Here is a 19,065-nt window from a genome sequence, read left to right as displayed (position 1 = left end):
CCTGTGCAGAAAACACACAGACAAGTGAGCTCCCAGCCTGAGGACAGGACAGCATAGTGAGATCAGGAGCCAGGAGTAGCAGCTACCTTTGTGAAGCAGGATGTCCTGCAGTGACTGCAACCAAAACAAGATTACGGAGTAGACTGGACATAAGGAATACACTCCGGGGGTCTTTGTCTCCCATCACCCCGAGAGGGGACCAGCTAGTTGCAGGGAAGCGCAGGGCTCCCACTGATTGTGCACTATGATGAGTTGCATTGCAATTCATTTGATGTTAAATGTTATCATAATTATATCATTATAGTGCATATTAATATAATAATATTAAATACACTTTATCATGTTTTATGCGCTTGATTTGTTCCGGTCTGCCGAGCCTTGGAGAGAATGTCTTGCATCAAAGTGGTCCTCGGGGCCAAAGAGGCTGGGGACCCCTGTTTTAGAGCAGAGAGGAAGTTCTGAGTTCAGGTCCGCTTTAAAGTGGACCTGAACTCAGAACTCCTCTCTGCTCTATAGATACACACCAGCATAATAACCTTTAAACAAAAACATTTCTTTGTTACAGCTGATACAAATCATAAAATAAATCTACGCAGTTCCTGATTCATGGAAGCAGACATATTGTTTACAGCCTGTACTTTCAAATGGGCTTATCTGCCAGAGGCAGTCATGTGACACTGGGGGAGATCAGATTACAACTAGTGATTAGACACAAATGAGGGCAATTGCACAAGCTAAACTCTTTAAATACATACAGGGTGCATTTCTGTTATGTTTTCCTTGTGTCCTGCACAAGAGTTCAGGTCTACTTCAAAGGAAATGTGTGAGAAAAATGTGGATGATCCAGTGGCTACTCCTTCTTCCTTCACCCCACCACTGGTTGCTGGGACCCTCTCCTTCTTCAGGGCCGCGCTTCCGTCCATGTACGAGTGTAGGCGCAATGACAGCCCGTGCCTGCGAAGAAGCATGGAACTGCTTGTGCACGGAGGAAAACATCAAGCACTAGCGGCTTTATGCTACTGCACAGGAACAGACGGGAGCAAACTATTCCACAAGCTGTTTTAAATCCGTTCCTCTTTAACCACTAGTTGGTCCAAGTCCGAGTACAGTATATCTACGCCCCATGAGACTTCATCTTCACCTCAGGGGCGTAGATGTATGTACTCCACCACGATCGCCCTCCACACGCACGCTCCTGCGTGCATTCTTGTTGCCACCCTTCGCTACACTGATGTGTGAATGGGAACATGTGTTCCCAAAGCCAAAGTGCCTGTAATCAATAGTCACGGACATCAGTGTGAAGCCAGTGGTCATTAACAAAGTGAAAGTAAACACACATGCACATTACTTCCTATGTACTGTTCACATAAAGTCGGTGGACATCTAGTGGCCAAACAGTTTTCTTAGGGACTCAACTTTTTTAATATGTATGTATACCCAAATAACTATGTAACTCATTTCGGTGTGATGAGTAGTGATAAAGTTATTGGCGAATGCTGAAAGGGGAAAAGTGTTCTGGTCCATAAGGGAAACACAACCTGTAGTGGCCAAGGGGTTAAAGTCCTTTTTTTTTTTTTTGTACCCTTTTTCATTTCAAATAAATGCAAATATGTGATATGCAGTTAAAATTGCATTGCGCAAAATGTGCACAAAAAGTTGAGTGCGAGGAAGAGGCCCGACAAGGAGGCTGCATGTTGTCTTTTGTAAGGACATGGCCACCCATGATCCATCAAAGCTTTATTTTATATGCCAAAGCTGGTCCCATTCCGTCTAAATTTATATGTGCCGCTGATGAGAATCATTTGAGGGGGAGGACGGTCCTGCGGGCCACGGAAGAGCGTTGTAATATCTCCGGCAGTGTCTGCGGCAGCTTTCCTTTGAGTTTGCCCTTTGAGCTGTGAGAGGTTTCCTGGAGATAAGGCGGCGTTTGAAGCCGCAGCGCGGTTATCATGGCTGACCTCAGTCTTCACCTCCAGCACTATAAAAACTGGGCTGGTCTGTGATGAAGTCCTGTTCAGGTGTTTGTCATGAGAGAAGTAGTTTTATGGTGATGAGGATAGTAGCTCTGCTGATAACGCTGAGGAATATCCTGGTGAGATAAGGGTTATCTTACAATCTTAGGCCGCTGATTGCACCTCCCCGCCAGGTGCGCGTCACAACTTCAAAGAGATGCATTATTATTATTATTATGCCTTTATGTAGAGCTGTCATCTTCTGATTTACAGAGAACAGTATCTATAATAATAATTTCCTGCGGTTCTGTGCCAGTTTGCCCTGCACACTCCCCCTCCGGCCCACCTGCTGTGATTGGCCGTGGCACTGTGTCTTTCTGGCCTGCACACTCCCTCTCCTACCCCACACCACTGCGATTGGCCGTGCCCTTCCGACCCACACACGCCCCCTCCCTCTCCACCCTTCTGTGATTGGCCATGGTACTGTGTCCATCAACACCGCAAACGTCCCCTCCTGCCCCACACCACTGTGATTGGCCGTGCCCTTCCGACCCGCACATGCCCCCTCTTTCTCCACCCTGTTGTGATTGGCCACAGTGCTGTGTCCTTCTGGCCCGTATATGCCCCACCCTGCTGTGATTGCCCATGGTACTGTGTCCTTCTGGCCCATATATGCCCCACCCTGCTGTGATTGGCCATGGTACTGTGTCCATCAACACCGCAAAGTCCCCTCCTGCCCCACCCTGCTGTGATTGGCTGAGGCATTGTGTGTATGCGTTCTTCTAGCCCTCGCACGCCCCATTCTACCCCACCCCTCTCCGATGTGATTGGCTGAGGCACTGTGTGTATGTGTGTCTTTGCAGCCTGCACACGCCTCCTCCTGCCCCGCCCCTTTGTGATTGGCCGTGTCACTGTGTGTATGTGCAGGTAAACGGCGGCACCAGAAGGATAAAAAAAGCTAAAATTGTTAAAAAGGAGGAGGTAGCGGTGGACCCACCCCCTCATAACACTCATGCAGGTCTGATAAAAAGTTTAGCGCCTCTGTCTGTCTAAACTTTTTATCAGACCTGCATGAGTTTTATGCTCACTTTATAGCCTGATGAAGCGGGATATACCTGTGAAACGCGTTGAATCTTTTTGGAGTATGTAAATTAATTTTGGCTGAATATAAAACGACAGCATCTTGTGTCTGCTCCGAGGGGGTGAGTCCACCGCTACCTCCTCGTTTTTAACAATTTTAGCTTTTTCTATCCTTTTGGCGCCTCTGTTTAATTGCACGTTACTTAAGTCCACCCTTGGTGCGGGGGATGTTGCCCCTTTCTTCCGATCTACAGAGAGCGACTTCTTAATCCTGAGTGGGGAAAGGTCTAATCTCCCAACCTGCCTTTACAGTGGTTGCCTGGATGGTAACTCTGGTTTGTGAGTATAATCTTATACTTACCCAATCATACCCACATTTCCAGTACATACTACACCATATCGGGCTCTCTGTGTCCCCCTTTTATATCTACACTGTGTGTATGTGTTGTTCTGCCCCACGCATTCACCCTCCTGCCGCATCCTGCTTTGATTGGGTTGGGCGCTGTGTCCATCTGTCCCCCCCCCCCCCACATACACACACCCCTCTTGCCCCACAACACTGTGTTTGGCAGCAGCACTGTGTGTGTCCGCCACGCACACACCCTCTTCTGCTCCTCCCCGCTATGATTGGTCGCTGCGCTAATTAGATGGCGTGTGTGATTTACGGTGAGATGGCACTACTGCCTGGCAGCACGCCATCAGCTAGTGCTAAATCATTCATCTTACCAGTAGAAATGGTTGAGGAGGTGTCAGTAATGAGGACATTTACAATACCGCCTTGCATGCAAATTATGTTGCAACTTGACCAAACATACAAAATGATATTCCTTGTTCCAATGCTGAGCCGCATACGGTTTGCATGCAAGTCACATTGGTTGGTATCTTATTGACTTCGCCAGTCACTTGCTGTTCAGTCTCACGCCTACCCATGTTATATTTTCTTGCTTGCTGGCCATAGACTTAAAGTGGATCCGAGATGAAAAACTTAACTATAACAAGTAACTTGTCTAAAGTTTAGATAGTTTACAAAGCAAATCTAGCTGCAAACAGCTTTAATAGAATATGATTATTTCTTCCTGTGATACAATGACAGCAGCCATGTTGTTTGTAAACATTACACAGAGGCAGGCTTATCTGCATCTTGAGCAAAAAAACTAATCCCCCCTCCTCCTCCCTCCTCTCCTCTGCCTCTGAAATCTCTGGCTAGTAATAACTCCCCCTCCTCCTGCTCAGACTGAGCTCCCATGAGCCCTTGCTACTGTCTGAAAGTGCCTTGGCTCTCTGAAAACCTGTGGGAGTGGTTTATTTAGTTTATAGGGAATTGGAGTATTAAAACAAAAACAAAAAAATATTTGGCTTGAGGAATGCCCTATAAACTATATGAAAGGAACACAATTATGCAATGAGTAAAAGTTCATCTCGGATCCACTTTAAAGAGTAACTGTAACCAAGAATTGAACTTCATCCCAATCAGTAGCTGATACCCCCTTTCCCATGAGAAATCTATTCCTTTTCTCAAATAGATCATCATGGAGGGGTCTGCATGGCTGATATTGTGGTGAAACCCGTCCCACAGTGTGATGTCATGACCATGGTCCTGACAGTTTCCTGTCTGCGAGTCTTGTTGTATTGTGGGAAATAATGGCTGTTTCCAACTGCCAAGCAAGCAATATATCATTTTTTGTGGAATGTGCGTTTACTGAGAGTTCTGTGCACCTGCCTGGCAGGACTAAAGATGTTACCGCCTGTGATACATTTCAGAATGTAAATAGGAGAGAGGAAAATTTACAATGGGCAAACTCTTGAGTAGTTTGTAAATTAATATTGTAAAAAAAATAAGCAATGTTTATTCATTTTGTTATTTTCCCTACAGTTCCTCTTGAGGACCCTTCACACTGAGGAGATTTCATTGCGTTGCTTTACCCTTTTCTTAGTGCCGAGTGACGCTACGGCAATTTAAAGTCGGTGGGGCCTTTCATACTGGATGCAATGTACTCGCAAGTGGCTCATCTAACGCTATAGCATCTGTGCGTTAAGGTGGCCATACACTGGCCCGATTCCCGGCCGTTTCGACAGCAGATTCGATCCTGGGATCGAATCTGCTGCCAATCGTTCGTGGTAAACGCCGCCGACGATCCGATTTCCTCCCGAAATCGGATCGGTCCGTCGATCGCGCCGTGCGGGAAATTACCCTCGATCGCCCGCGGGTAAAGTGCGCGTCGCTAGCGGCGGCCGATCCGATGAAAAATACATTACCTGATGCGGGCTCCCGGGCGTCTTCTCCGCATCTTCTCAGCGCTGCACCCGCTCCATCCCGGCGCTTCCTGGGTCACTGCAGTGACCCAGGAAGTTCAAATAGAGGGCGCTCTATTTGAACTTCCTGGTCACGGAGTGACACAGGAAGCGCCGAGATGGAGCAAGAACAGAGCGGTGCAGCGTGGAGAAGATGCCCGGGAGCCAGCGTCAGGTAATGTATACGGGGGGGGGGGAGGACAGGCGGCAGGAGCAGCTGAACAGATTGTGATCGGTTTCAGGCTGAAATCGATTCACAATCTGTTTGCAGTAAAGGCAGCCATACGATCCCTATCTGATCAGATTCGATCAGATAGGGATCTGTCAGCTGGTCGATCTGATGGCACATCGACCAGTGTATGGCTGCCTTTATTGGGCAGCCCGCATGGCGACGTGCGGTGGACCGGAAGTCATGTAATCTATGGCAGTGCGCATGCGCGGAAGAGTATTTTGTTACTACACTTCTGCACATTTCTTATTGCGTCCACAGGAAGTGAGCGCTAGAGAGCTTCACTTCCTGTTTTGCTTTTAGCCAGAAGGGGGATTACCGCATATTAACATGGAAATCCCAGAAGGCTATTTTTAGCAATGCGTTGTGATGTAATCATCCAAGCACACTGCTACCCCCTTAAAGTGGATCCGAGATGAAAAACTAACTAACAAGTAACTTGTCAATATATCTAAAGTTTAGTTAACACAGCAAATCTAGCTGGAAAAGGCTTCAACAGGATATGATTATTTATTCCTGTGATAAAATGAGAGCAGCCATGTTCTGCTTGTCATTACACACAGGCAAGCTGCTCTGCATCTCCAGCCTTCAGCCTGTGAAAACTTCACTCCCCTCTCCTCATCGTCTCTGCCTCTGAAATCTCTAGCTAATAACCTCCTCCTCCTCCTGCCTAGACTGAGCTCCCATAAGTCCTTACTACTTGGGTCTCAAAGTGCCTAGGCGCTGGAGGAGCTGTGGGCGACGCTTGTTTTTGGTTTGCTTCAATACACTCATTCCCTTTAAATTAAACAAGTATTTTGTTTTCAAGAATGCCCTATGAACTATGTGAAAGGAGCACAATTGTACAATGAGTAAAACCTTATCTCAGAACAACTTTAATTACATGAGAAGATAGCTTATAATGGCATTACATTACATTATACAGTGATTTGTTGTATGCATAGTCTATTGAACAAAAATGTTCAATGTACCCTGAGGTGACTGCATACAGTTCATAAGACAAGAAACAGAACATTTACATCGCACTTTTCTCCTGACAACTCTTAAAGCACCAGAGCTGCAGCCACTAGGACGCGCTCTATAGGCAGTAGCAGAGTTACGGGTGTCTTGCCCAAGTTCTCCTACTGAATAGGCTTACTGAACAGGAAGAGCCGAGATTCGATCCCTGGTCTCCTGTGTCAGAGGCGGTGCCCTTAAAGAGACTTCGTAACAAAAATTGCATCCTGTTTTTTATCATCCTACAAGTTCCAAAAGCCTTCTAATGTGTTCTGGCTTACTGCAGCACTTTGTACTATCACAGTCTCTGTAATAAATCAACTTATCTCTCTCTTGTCAGACTTGTCAGCCTGTGTCTGGAAGGCTGCCAAGTTCTTCAGTGTTGTGGTTCTGCTATTAACTCCCCCTTCCAGGCCCCTCTATGCCCACTGCCTGTGTGTTATTTAGATTAGAGCAGCTTCTCTCTTCTCTCTTATCTTTTACAAGCTGGATAAATCGTCCTCTGAGCTGGCTGAGCTTTCACATACTGAGGAATTACAGACAAGGGCAAAGCTGTTTGCAGGAAGAAAAGAGCAGCCTGAAACTTCAGTTCATGAGAGATGCAGGGGGAAAGAAACACACAAATGATCTCTTGAGATTCAAAAGGAAGGCTGTATACAGCCTGCTTGTGTATGGATGTATTTTCTATGTGTGGACATACTGTACATCAACCTACTTCCTGTTTTGGTGGCCATTTTGTTTGTTTATAAACAAACTTTTTAAAACTGTTTTTAACCACTTTTAATGCGGCGGGGAGCGGCGAAATTGTGAAAGAGGGTAATAGGAGATGTCCCCTAACGCACTGGTATGTTTACTTTTGTGCGATTTTAACAATACAGATTCTCTTTAATCAGTACACTATCCAGCTGTGAATACTCCGCATATTGCGTTTCTTTGCTTTTTTTGCACACCGGTCATGATTCTGTGGTTGTGTGATTGTTCGCTCGTTTACGTCTTGCGTTTGTAAATGATCATCCGGCTGTAATTTCACCATGATTTCCCCGCCTTGTCCTCAGGTCTCTCTGGCTCCACCTGTGCCTGTGGGCGGAACCACTTCACGTGTGCGGTCAGCGCGTTTGGAGAATGTACGTGTATTCCGGCGCAGTGGCAGTGTGACGGTGACAACGATTGTGGCGATCACAGCGATGAGGATGGCTGCAGTAAGTGGCTTTTGTTTTGTTTTTTGTTACATTCATGAGATATTTAAAAATTTACATGATCAGCCTGATTTGCCAGGAGTGTTTAAATGTCTCTGCCATCATTTCCATGAACCCCCTTCCTAAAATGAAGGTATCCCTACCCTTTCTCCTCAGCTCCCACCCCTATTCCCACCTACTCCAATGACTCTTCACTGCTCCAGGATTAGATCGTGGGGTTCCACCACAATCCGTCTCCACACATCCCTCCCATGCACCAGACTCCTCTTCATAGCCCAACAATGGAATGAGGTTTTTTTTTTTTTGGGGGGGGGGGGGGGTAACAATTACAGTTCCTCCCACAATGCTCCACCCACCATCTCTGTGACCCGACCCACACTGCAGTCACAGCCCTCCCCCTGGAAAACCAGTGACTGTAACCAATATATCCCCTTATGCAGTCTAGTAAATGGGAAGCGGGTGGGTGCTATGTATGCCATTTCCCCCTCCTCAAAGGCTTGGATAGATTGGCTGCCCCTGCAATGACCCACTTTTAGTAGGCCAATCTCTTGAAACTGATGGCAGTGCAATTTGAAATGAAACTTGCAACACTCAGGCAGGGAGTGTTCAGCCCTCCAGGGAGCACTGTCTGGTGACAGGTCATGTGACAGATAATTACCATCTTGTTCTCTTTTACACCAGTGCTGCCCACCTGTTCTCCACTGGACTTTCACTGCGATAATGGGAAGTGTATTCGCCGCTCCTGGGTGTGTGACGGAGACAACGACTGTGAGGACGATTCCGACGAGCAGGACTGTCGTGAGTACTTTTGTCTGGGGCAGAGTCTGTGAATGACCTTTCTACAGATTTAGAACGGTTAGAGTACTTTTTCTTAAAGTGGACCTGAACTCTTGTACAGGGCAGAAGGAAAACAGAGAAATGCACCCTGTATTTAGTTAGAGAGTTTAGCCTGTCTAATTCCCCCTCATCTGTGATTAATCACAACTGTAATTTGATCTCTCAGCTGTGTCAGCTGGCTGGCTCGGCAGAGCAGCTAATTTGTAAGCACAGGATGTTAACCCTATGTCTGCTTCATGAAAGCAGGAAGTAGAAATTGCATATTTATTGCAGGATTTGTATCAGCTGTAACAAACAAAATGTTTTTCTTTAAAGGTTTTTATGCTGTTGCTTATCATTTAGAGCAGAGAGGAAGTTCTGAGTTCAGGTCCGAATTAAAGTAAAACCATGTATCTTACAAAAATATATATCTTGTTTATACTGTAAACATCACAAGGCAGATGTATTCCCTGCTAATCTTATTAGGGTAATAGGAGGGGCCAGGGCTGAACATGTTCCGGTCATGTGATTTAGGATAATGGTTCTGAAATAAGCACAAAGAACACCTGGGCCTATACGCAATTCACTTTTTCTCCTGAGTTTTCTCCTTTTTTCATCTTCTCTTTAAAATAACTTTTCAGTACTTTAGAATTAAAAAAAAAAAACAGTACCAAAAAGAAAATAAAAAATTACTATCAAAATTATTTAGTTGCTTGCTGGTGGCTTAAAATCATTTTATTCACAAGGAGAAAAAAAAATCTCTTATGGGCCCTGGTCAGGAATGAGCTCACAACCAGATAGTGGGTGAGGGGGGGGGGGGGGGTAAACTTACCCAGCAGCCGTCTTCTTTAATCTGCCCCACGCTGCGTTCCAAGCCGTGTCATGTGACTGCTACACTTCCTCCTTCAAACCGGAAGTATGAAGCGCGGTAGTCACAAGAACGAGGTTTGGAATGCAGCGTGGGATGCGCCGCGAGACAGATTAAAGAAGGCGGCTGCTGGGTAAGTTTAACCCCCCTCACCCACCCGCTTAGCTACACTCATTATCTGGATGAAATCCGAATGAAACTCATTGGGATTTCATCCGGAGCTCATGCCTGGCCCTGGTCTCCCAGAAGGCTCTGGGAGGAGAATTCTGCATAGCTAAACACCCTAGGCTAAGCGTCACTGAGAGGGCGGTGCTACTTACAAATAAACAGCGATCTATAGCTATAGTAAGTGTCTCTGATGCTGGAACCAGGATAATTTAAAGTAAAGCTGGCTATCCTGAATAATTATTACATTCTATATATGTCACTATATGGGACTCTTTAAAGTAGAATCTACACGACCTGCATTTGATTGGTCCATTTCCAGTCTGTGTAAATTAGCATAATATTTGCATCCGCTCAGAGATATTAGCATCCCATTGACCATCCTTACAATGGAGTTCTGCTGGTAATTTGCGCGTTTGCACTTGCAGCTCCGCGAGAATGTGAAGAGGACGAGTTCTCCTGTCAGAACGGATACTGTATCCGCAGCCTGTGGCACTGCGACGGGGACAACGACTGTGGTGACAACAGCGATGAGCAGTGTGGTAAGCTTATCTGCTGGACTCCGCCTCCTCTGTGTGACGTTGTTGTGTGACTAGAGACAGAAAGATTGTATTGGGGGAGCTGGCCTTGTAAAGTAATAAAAATAAATGCACAGACCTACCCTTAAAGCAAACCGGAACTGAAAATTAATAGTCAAAATAACCATACACAGGTCATACTTACCTCCCACAGAGTCTACTCCTTAAAGAGAAACTCCAACCAAGAATTGAACTTTTTCCCAATCAGTAGCTGATACCCCATTTTACATGAGAAAGACAATGATTTTCACAAACAGACCATCAGGGGGCGCTGTGTGACTGATTTTGTGCTGAAACCCCTCCCACAAGAGGCTCTGAATACTGCGGTACTCTGGGCAAACTGCCACAATGTAACAATGTTCAGAGACAGGAAATAGCTGTTATTAGCTGTCTCTAACAGACAGAGCAGCTAGAAACAGCTAAATAACCTGCCCACAGTAACAATGTCACCATGTAATAAATGTCAGAATGTGAATCTGGGAGAGGAAAGATTTTACAATGAGCAAACACTGACGAAATCATTTATACATAATTATGGTAAAAAATGAAGCACTTTTTTTACTACATTATTTTCACTGGAGTTCCTCTTTAACCTCTCCTCTCCTGCGTCTTGTTTGGCCACTGTCATCACTGGAATTCTCCCACCTCCATTTTGAAAATGGCCGTTACCCCATAACCGCTTCCTGGTCAGCACACTGTTAACCTGTAATATCGCCCACTTGAGCCATAGGGAAACATGGACATTCTCTTGTACATCCATTGTCCTTTCAGTTATAACTGACAGCAACTGATATATAACTGACAGCTACTGATATATTTCAGTTCTGACAAAACCTTGTTAGAACTGCAAGGAATCAATGTCAGAAGAAAATGGTGAGTGTTTGAGATGCACTGATGATGAGGTAAGTATGTGATATTCATTTGCAGGTACATCATGTGTTTATTTTAAATAATTTAAATCATTTTATTCTGTTCAGGTTCACTTTAAAGTGGCCACAGACATATCGATTTTCCTCTCAAACGATGCCCAGGCGAGGCGATTTGCAAGCGAAATTGATCGAATCTGTCAATAACGACGAACTGAAGACATTGCTTGATCGGCGGTGGGTTGGTAGCGCAACGGCATTCAATTTGGGGGCGACGGACGTGCAGTGTTGCCAGAGGAGCTAACGCTCACCTGTCCGCCGGCGAGCCTCCTCGCACGTCCGGCATCTTCTCTCTATGCGTCACATGACACAGGCACCGCAGGAGGGAGGAGCGCCGTGACATAAAGAGAAGACACAGGGGGAGGCGCTACAGTGATCAGGTGAGCAATAGCTCTTCCTCCAACACTCTGCACAGACCCGGGGGGGGTTGCTTTCATAGGAGAGACTGGGGGGCTCGGCAAGTGGAGGCGGCCCCATGCTGAAATATATTGAATATCTGTGTACAGCGTGTGGCAGAGTTCGATCCCTCAATCCGATGGTTGAATCTGGTGACTGTCTATTACTGTATGGCTACCTTTAAATGTGCACTTTATCCTCAGCCTACAGGCTGTGCAGTACACACCGCGGCGAAAGCTCCTAAAAATGTTTTATTGCCTCTGCTCAGTGGCAGCCTATTAATGTGTACCGGAGCTAAATAAAAGTAAGAGTTTTAAAAAATACCTGGGGCTTCCCCCAGCCCCATCCGCACAGATCGCTCCCACGCTGCCGTCCTCTGTCTTCTGTACCGGGTCTTGTAACTTTAGCCAGTTGCAGCCAGTCTGCGCAAGAGAAGTGCGCCCTCTACGTACCTCTCCGGCGGCTGCTGCAGAGATACGTAAATAGCGCACTTCACTTGCGTCAGACTGGCCGTGACTGGAGGAAGTTCCGGGACCCGGTACAGAAGACGGAGAGGACTGAGGACGGCGGTGCGTGAGCGATCCATGCGGATGGTGTCAGGAATATAGCAGCTAGTTATGAGGCTGATGATGTAAGGAATACAGGAGTATATTTCTATCATTTTTCTAATATGCTGTGTATTATGTCAAAGGTGTAGATATGCCAGGCTAGATTCATGGACTGTTCATGTGATTGTGTGTGTGGGTCAATAGACCTACATTTGCATTGAATTCCTCTGGAAGCAGGGGGCTGGGACATTAGCATACAGTTCCTCTGGACAGCCAGAAAACAGGTAATTAGGAAACCCTTAATCAGACAGTTGCTTTGAAGCCTATAAGCCTATACAGGTGGTCCGACCCTGTTGTCTGAATACTGTCCCAGAGGTGTATGGTGCTTGGAAGCAATTGTCACCTGGACTGGCTGCAGTATGCTTTGAAGCAGATCACACCAGCCTGAGCCAGGACTTTACACATGACATCCTGCTGCAATGTGAAAGCCTTAATCAATTGTCACCTTTAACCTGGGGAAATCGGATGTTAAGGAAGTCTTTTGTTGTGTGTGTGCTATAATACACTTTTCGCATGTGGATGTTAGATCTCTGGGAATCAAATTATGTCTGAGGATGTAATTAAAAACTAGTTCCCCCCCGTCCAAACAGGAACCCTTTAAAGTTCGCATATCACAGGAAGACTAGGACAAACGTTCGGTGATGTCACAAACGGGGAAATTGCATTAGTTCCTGGGGGCTGGACATTAAATGCCCCAGGGGACACTGCGGACTATTAAGTTGGTCCAGGACAGTCACAGGTATCGTCTCTTGGAGATAGCGCATAGCTAGAGTGATCCCGAGCGAATCGGAACGGCGTTCTCACGCCAAACCACGTTCTAACCTACGCGGTAACGTTATATCCCATTTTTATTTTATGCAAATATCCTTGTGTGTATTTTTGTAACTTTTATCTTTGTAACTTTTTTACTTTGTTTTTTTGTACATCTTTTGTATATATTAAGTTCTGCATTGTTCCACGTTTTCCTGGAATATTAAATCGTTATTTAAATAAGTTTGACTTCTGCTGTACTAAACCAACACTCATAGCCTAGAAGAGACTGAAGTCCAACTGTGTATAAATCCATGCCTAATTGTACGTTTGAGTAACCCTACCGTATGAGATTGTAATTGCATTGTGTGTGGGGGCGTTTGTCATACGTTGGCCTAAAGCGCGCAGCTGACTCAACGTACGAAAACGCCAGTGCGAGTAGCTCGACAGCAGAGTAGCTAACAGTATCGTTCGGAACGACTGTTAGTGCTTTTTCTTCACTACAGTGTAAGATTGCAACTGTGTATGTGTGGGTGCGTGGCGTTCCCATATTCGGCCTAAAGCGCAAAGCTGACTCGAATACCAAAACGCGGATTGCGTGCTGAGCACTCGCCAGCCGAGTGGACGTGTCTAGCAAAACGCTAGTGGTGGCAGTAAGGAGCTTTTGAGGGGTCACATCCTTGTTTGTAGCTCGAATAAGGCTGCTCCCCGCTTGATCTGGTCAAACCCGCAGTCGGGAACCGTATGCGCAGGCGTGCCGCGGGCCGGTTCCTGACAGATGGGGCTGGAGGAAGCCCAAGGTATGTATTAAACTCTTACTATTATTCAGCTCCAGTTTTCTTTAAAGAGAAACTCCAACCAAGAATTGAACTTCATCCCAATCAGTAGCTGATACCCCCTTTTACATGAGAAATCTATTCCTTTTCACAAACAGACCATCAGGGGGCGCTGTATGACTGATATTGCGGTGAAACCCCTCCCACAAGAAACTTAGAAGTACGTACTCCTGGCAGTTTCCTGTTTGGGAACCTTGTTGCATTGCTGCATTGTGGGAAATAGCTGTTTACAGCTGTTTCCAACTGCCTAAAAAAAGCATGCAGCAGCTACATCACCTGCAAACAGTAAAAATGTCACCATGTACTAAATGTCAGAATGTAAATCAGGGATTTAAAAGATTTTACAATGGGCAAACACTGACTAAATCATTTATACGTAATTATTGTAAAAATGAAGCACTTTTTTATTACATTATTTTCACTGGAGTTCCTCTTTAAGTGACCCATAGTTAGAAGAAGGCCAGTAGTTCATGTATTTTCTCTCTCTCTGCCCTCAGAAGTTGTATTCTGCCAGGATAACTTTTATGGCTGTAATCTGCTTATCAGTGGATGTTTACTATATTCCTGACAAGGTAACCAGACAGAAGCTGTCACTTCCATGCCTATAAATAAAAAAAACAGCCTGGTTATCCTTCTGTTTTGCACTGTACATACACATGTATATCTCATCATGTCACATATCGTCCAGTGCACTTTACGTACTGAAACCTGTTGTCTTGCTATGCCGTGACCTCGGTGGCACGTCTATAAATCTTTGTGTAAGGAATGTGTATGGGTCAAGTCTGCACAGAGCTACATTTGTTTTTTGACTTTTCGGTTTATTTTAAGCCGCCCAGTGCAACCCAATCCCTGTAACTCAATCCTCTCCCCCTACAGACATGAGGAAGTGCTCGGAAAAGGAGTTTGGTTGCACCGACGGCAGCTGTATCGCTGAACACTGGTTCTGTGACGGCGACACCGACTGCAAGGACGGCTCTGACGAGGAATCATGTCGTGAGTAACTCCAGATATTGGTTTGCTCTAGTTAAAGAGGAGCTGTCAGCCATACCATGTCAGGAAAAAAAACACATATAGGGGTAGATAAATACTTGCTCTACTTACATAACGGATGCATTGCACTGTGCACGTCTTGACTTTGAATTTTATATAGTAAAATAATGAAAATTGTGTTCTAGGCAGGGTCATCTTGGCTCCCACACACTTGAAGCCAATCCTGATGTCATTTCCTCCCTTACTCCCAACCCCCCGGGGGGAGTGGATGCAGCAGTATTACGGTAGAGGGGGAAGACGGTGGCACAATTCAGGAGTGTGCCGAGGGCAGTGACAGAGGACAGGTGCTTGCCCCCCTCCCTGCGCCAAAGCTTACCACAGAGGAGAATAAGAGGGCGGCCAATCAGAGAGGAACAGAGGTGTGGAAGGGATAGAGGCTTCAGCCAATCAGGCTGAACTAGCTGTCAGAGGGGAATAACTAGTGGGAGGAGGAATGTAAAGAAGGGGGAAAAAAATGCCCTGCAACTTCCTTTTTGCGGCAGATGTACGAATTAAGGATCCAGGGGACATGGGGGGAGGGCGGTGATATTGTATTGAAAATAAAAGTAGGAGTTATTTAGTACTTTTGAATTGTCTGGTTAGCATCCTTTTTACTTATTTAACAGCTAGAAAAAGTTAAACAGACACTGAAGCAAATCCATGTATTTATGTCTTTTACTTATGTTAAGCACTATGGCTGGTGCTTAAACGCTGCATCCTCGCTGCAAAGCGAGGGGTTTATAACCCCCTAATCACAGGGCAAAAATCCACAACTTTCCTGGTTGTGGATTTTGCTGCCCAGGGAGGCAGAGCTTTGAGCTGTAGCTCTGCCTCCATTCAGGTCAATCTGCCCGCGGATCTCTGCTTCTCTCCCACCCCTCTCTGTGAAGGAAGACTGAGAGGGGCGGGGAGAGGCGGGGATTAACACGCGAAGAGGCAGAGCTACAGCCCTAAGCTCTTCCTCAATCAGGAAGCGCTCCCCGCAATTAGACAAGGGGATATGGGGGTATAATCCTCTTGTATTGCCGCGGGGATGCAGCATTTTAGCACTAGCTATAGTGCTTAACATAAATAAAAGTTAAAAACATGGATTTTAACTCGCTTCAGTCTCTTTAAATGATTTTGGATTTTATGGCTATCAGTTACTCTTTAAAATCTGATTACTATCACCACTCATTAATATTTCCTAGCGCAAGTTAAAAGCCCGCCTTATGGTGCCTTTTTTTTTTTTTTTATTATTATTAGATTTGTTTGATTATTCCCTTAGGTCTAAAGAATCGCACAATTGTTTTCGAGGTACCATATACGAACGTTTGATTTGTCAGAAAATCCGTAAAAAATTATTGAATATAAAGATTTTTCCAACTTGTCCAATTGGATTTTTATCGAAAAAAAAATGGGATAATCATTCATTTTTCTTGATCAGAAAAAAAAAATATTTTTGACTTTCATTTGATTCAATCATTTTGGTCGAACAAACGGGAAAATTGGACGTTTTTATTGTACGGTGTATGGGCACTATTAGGACTGCTCCAATGCAGCTCTTGCTCCAAAGGAAAACAGCTTTTCCATTTTAATGGCTATTTCTGTTTACATTTAGGACTGGACTGATTCCAGACAACCCTGTACAAGCAGTTGAGATTAGAAATTGATTTTTAATGAGTAGAGGCAAGAAATGCTTGATGGGTGTATCAGTTTCCTGACTACTTTAGGTATATAGAAAGCCAATCGTCCAACCCTAAAGCCCCATCTACACCATACAATTTTTTGTTCAATTCATTGATTCGATTTAATCCGACATGTCCGATCGGGATTCGATTCGATTCAATTTGTCATTGCAAAAAAATGGTCGATCGGACATGTCGGATCGAATCAATGAATCGAAGCTAATCGAACAAAAAATTGTATGGTGTACCCTGGTACACACTTAATTATGATTGGCCAATCACTGACCACTTTTACCCCCTCCATGTAGTATGCAGGTCAACAGATACTGAATACTATGAGCAGATTGTGTAGGTAATCTCTCATACTACATGGGGGTGGTAAAATTGGTCAGTGATTGGCCAATCATAATTGAAAGTGTGTACCAGCCAGGCCTTAAAGAGGAACTGTAAAGACAAAACCTCCCCTGGGGGGGGTACTCACCTCGGGTGGGGGAAGCCTCCGGATCCTAATGAGGCTTCCCACGCCGTCCTCCATCCGTCAGGGGTCTCGCTGCAGCCCTCCGTGCAGCGGTGACGTCATTATTTACCTTCCCGGCTCCTGCGCAGGCGCTCTGACTGCTGTCGGCTCCGAAGTAGGCTGAAATACCCGATCGCCGTCGGGTCTGCTCTACTGCGCAAGCGCAAGTCTCCGGCGCCTGCGCAGTAGAGCGGACCCGATTGAGATCGGGTATTTCCGTCTATTTCCGTGCCGAAAGCCGCAACAGCGCCCCCGCTGGAGCCAGCAAAGGTAAATATTGAAGCTACAGTCGGGTCTGTCGCCGACTGTTCAGAGGGCTGCAGCGAGACCCCAGTGGGACAGAGGAGGACGGGGGAAGCCTCATTAGGACCCGGAGGCTTCCCCCACCCGAGGTGAGTACCCCCCAGGGGAGGTTTTTGATGTTACAGAGTCTCTTTAAGCTTGGTACACACATCCAACTTTGATAGGCCAATTTTACCACCTCCATGTAGTTTGATGGCCAACGGATTTTGAATACTATGAGCAGATTGTGTAGGTAAGCTTTCATACTACTACATGGAGGTTGTCAAATTGGCCAATAAAAATGTATATGTGTGCACACCATAAAGCTTGGCACACACATCAAATTTTGATTGGCCAATTTGACCACTTCCATTTAGTATGAGAGCTTACCTACACAATCTGTTCATAGTGTTCAAAATCTGTTGCCCCTCTTACTATATGGAGGTGGTAAAATTGGTCAATGATTGGCCAGTCATGATTGAAAGTGTGTACTAGTCTATAGGGTGCCTGGAGGAAATCCACGGGAAGGACATACAAACTGCATGCAGATGGCCTTCTGGTTGGAACTCAAGCCTGGGACTCTCAGCCAATCAGAATGAATTTTGCTGTGGTCAGACCTCTGTACCTTGCCTTCTGGCTGGAACCTGAGCCTGGGACTCTCAGCCAATCCGAATGACTCTTGTTGTAGTCCAACCTCTGTACTTTGCCCTACAGCTGGAGCCTGGGAATCCCCGCCAATCAGAATTAATCTTGTTGTGGTCAGACCTCTGTACTCTGCCTTATGGCTGGTGCCTGGGACTCTCAGCCAATCAGAATGAATCTTGCTGTGGTCAGACCTCTGTACCTTGCCTTCTGGCTGGAACCTGAGCCTGGGACTCTCAGCCAATCAGAATGAATCTTGTTGTGGTCAGACCTCTGTACTTTGCCTTATGGCTGAAGCCTGGGACTCTCAGCCAATCAGAATGAATCTTGTTGTAGTCCGACCTCTGTACTTTGCTTTGTGACTGGTTGTTCCTTGCACAGATTTCTGGATTAGCCTGTATGACTTTTCTTTTGCAGCCTCTGACGTCCCGGCTCCCAGCTGCAGCACGGAGGAGTTCCAATGCGCGTACGGACGCTGCATCCTGGACATCTATCATTGCGATGGGGACGATGACTGTGGAGACTGGTCTGATGAATCTGACTGCTGTGAGTAATCTGCCACCCTCTGTCCCCTCCTCTCTGCCTGTCGCTAAGCTACCTCTTGTCTGGTAATGGCAATCTGTATATCTCATACACACGCTGCTTAACCACTTAAATCCCCCCTAAAGACCAGGCCATTTTTCATCAATTGGGTCACTGCAGCTTTAAAGGCTTGTTGCAGGGCCACATAGCTCAGCATACAAGTGATTTCCCCTCTCCCCACCAACAGAGCGCACTGTTGGTGGGGTCTGATCACTCCCCCAATGTTTATTTATTTATTTATTGTAAATATTTTTCTTATTTTTTAATAAAAATGCTTATTTTTTAATATTTTTCCAACCCTTCCTCCCTCTCCCGGCCAGCCAATCACTGTGATCGGCTGTGATAGGCTTCAGCCTATCACTTTTGTCCCCCAGGGGGACAGCTGTGTCACACGGCTGTCCCCAGTACAGCGCTGCCTTAGACCGCAGTGCTGTACATGTATATTAAACGGCAGTTTTGCCATCTAACAGTCTTCGAGCAGCGATCCGCTCCACCTTCCAAGCGGAGATGCTCTCCTGCTAGCCCCATGGAAGGCCTTGGAGCGGTCCTGGGGCGGCTGCCGCGTTCACGCCAATTGGCGTTGAGCGGTCGGCAAGAAATCAAAGAGGAACTGTAACCAATGATTGAAATTCATCCCTATCAGTAGCTGATTCATCTT

The 19,065-nt window shown here is 45.9% G+C and overlaps 1 protein-coding gene across 2 annotated transcripts in view; it reads left to right on the top strand.

The window, feature by feature from the left end:
- LRP4 (LDL receptor related protein 4) overlaps window positions 1–19,065 on the top strand; it is a 132,737-nt gene that overhangs the window by 58,780 nt on the left and 54,892 nt on the right. For both annotated transcript variants that reach the window (XM_068260915.1, XM_068260916.1), the window contains exons 2-6: window positions 7,605–7,748; window positions 8,427–8,543; window positions 10,023–10,136; window positions 14,565–14,681; window positions 18,243–18,371. In XM_068260915.1, coding sequence (XP_068117016.1) covers window positions 7,605–7,748; window positions 8,427–8,543; window positions 10,023–10,136; window positions 14,565–14,681; window positions 18,243–18,371 — 621 coding nt within the window. The remainder of the gene's footprint in view (window positions 1–7,604; window positions 7,749–8,426; window positions 8,544–10,022; window positions 10,137–14,564; window positions 14,682–18,242; window positions 18,372–19,065) is intronic.

The sequence above is a fragment of the Hyperolius riggenbachi genome, chromosome 11 (assembly GCF_040937935.1).
Source record: "Hyperolius riggenbachi isolate aHypRig1 chromosome 11, aHypRig1.pri, whole genome shotgun sequence".
Taxonomy (NCBI): Eukaryota; Metazoa; Chordata; class Amphibia; order Anura; family Hyperoliidae; genus Hyperolius; species Hyperolius riggenbachi.
This window is presented reverse-complemented; position numbering and strand designations above follow the sequence as displayed.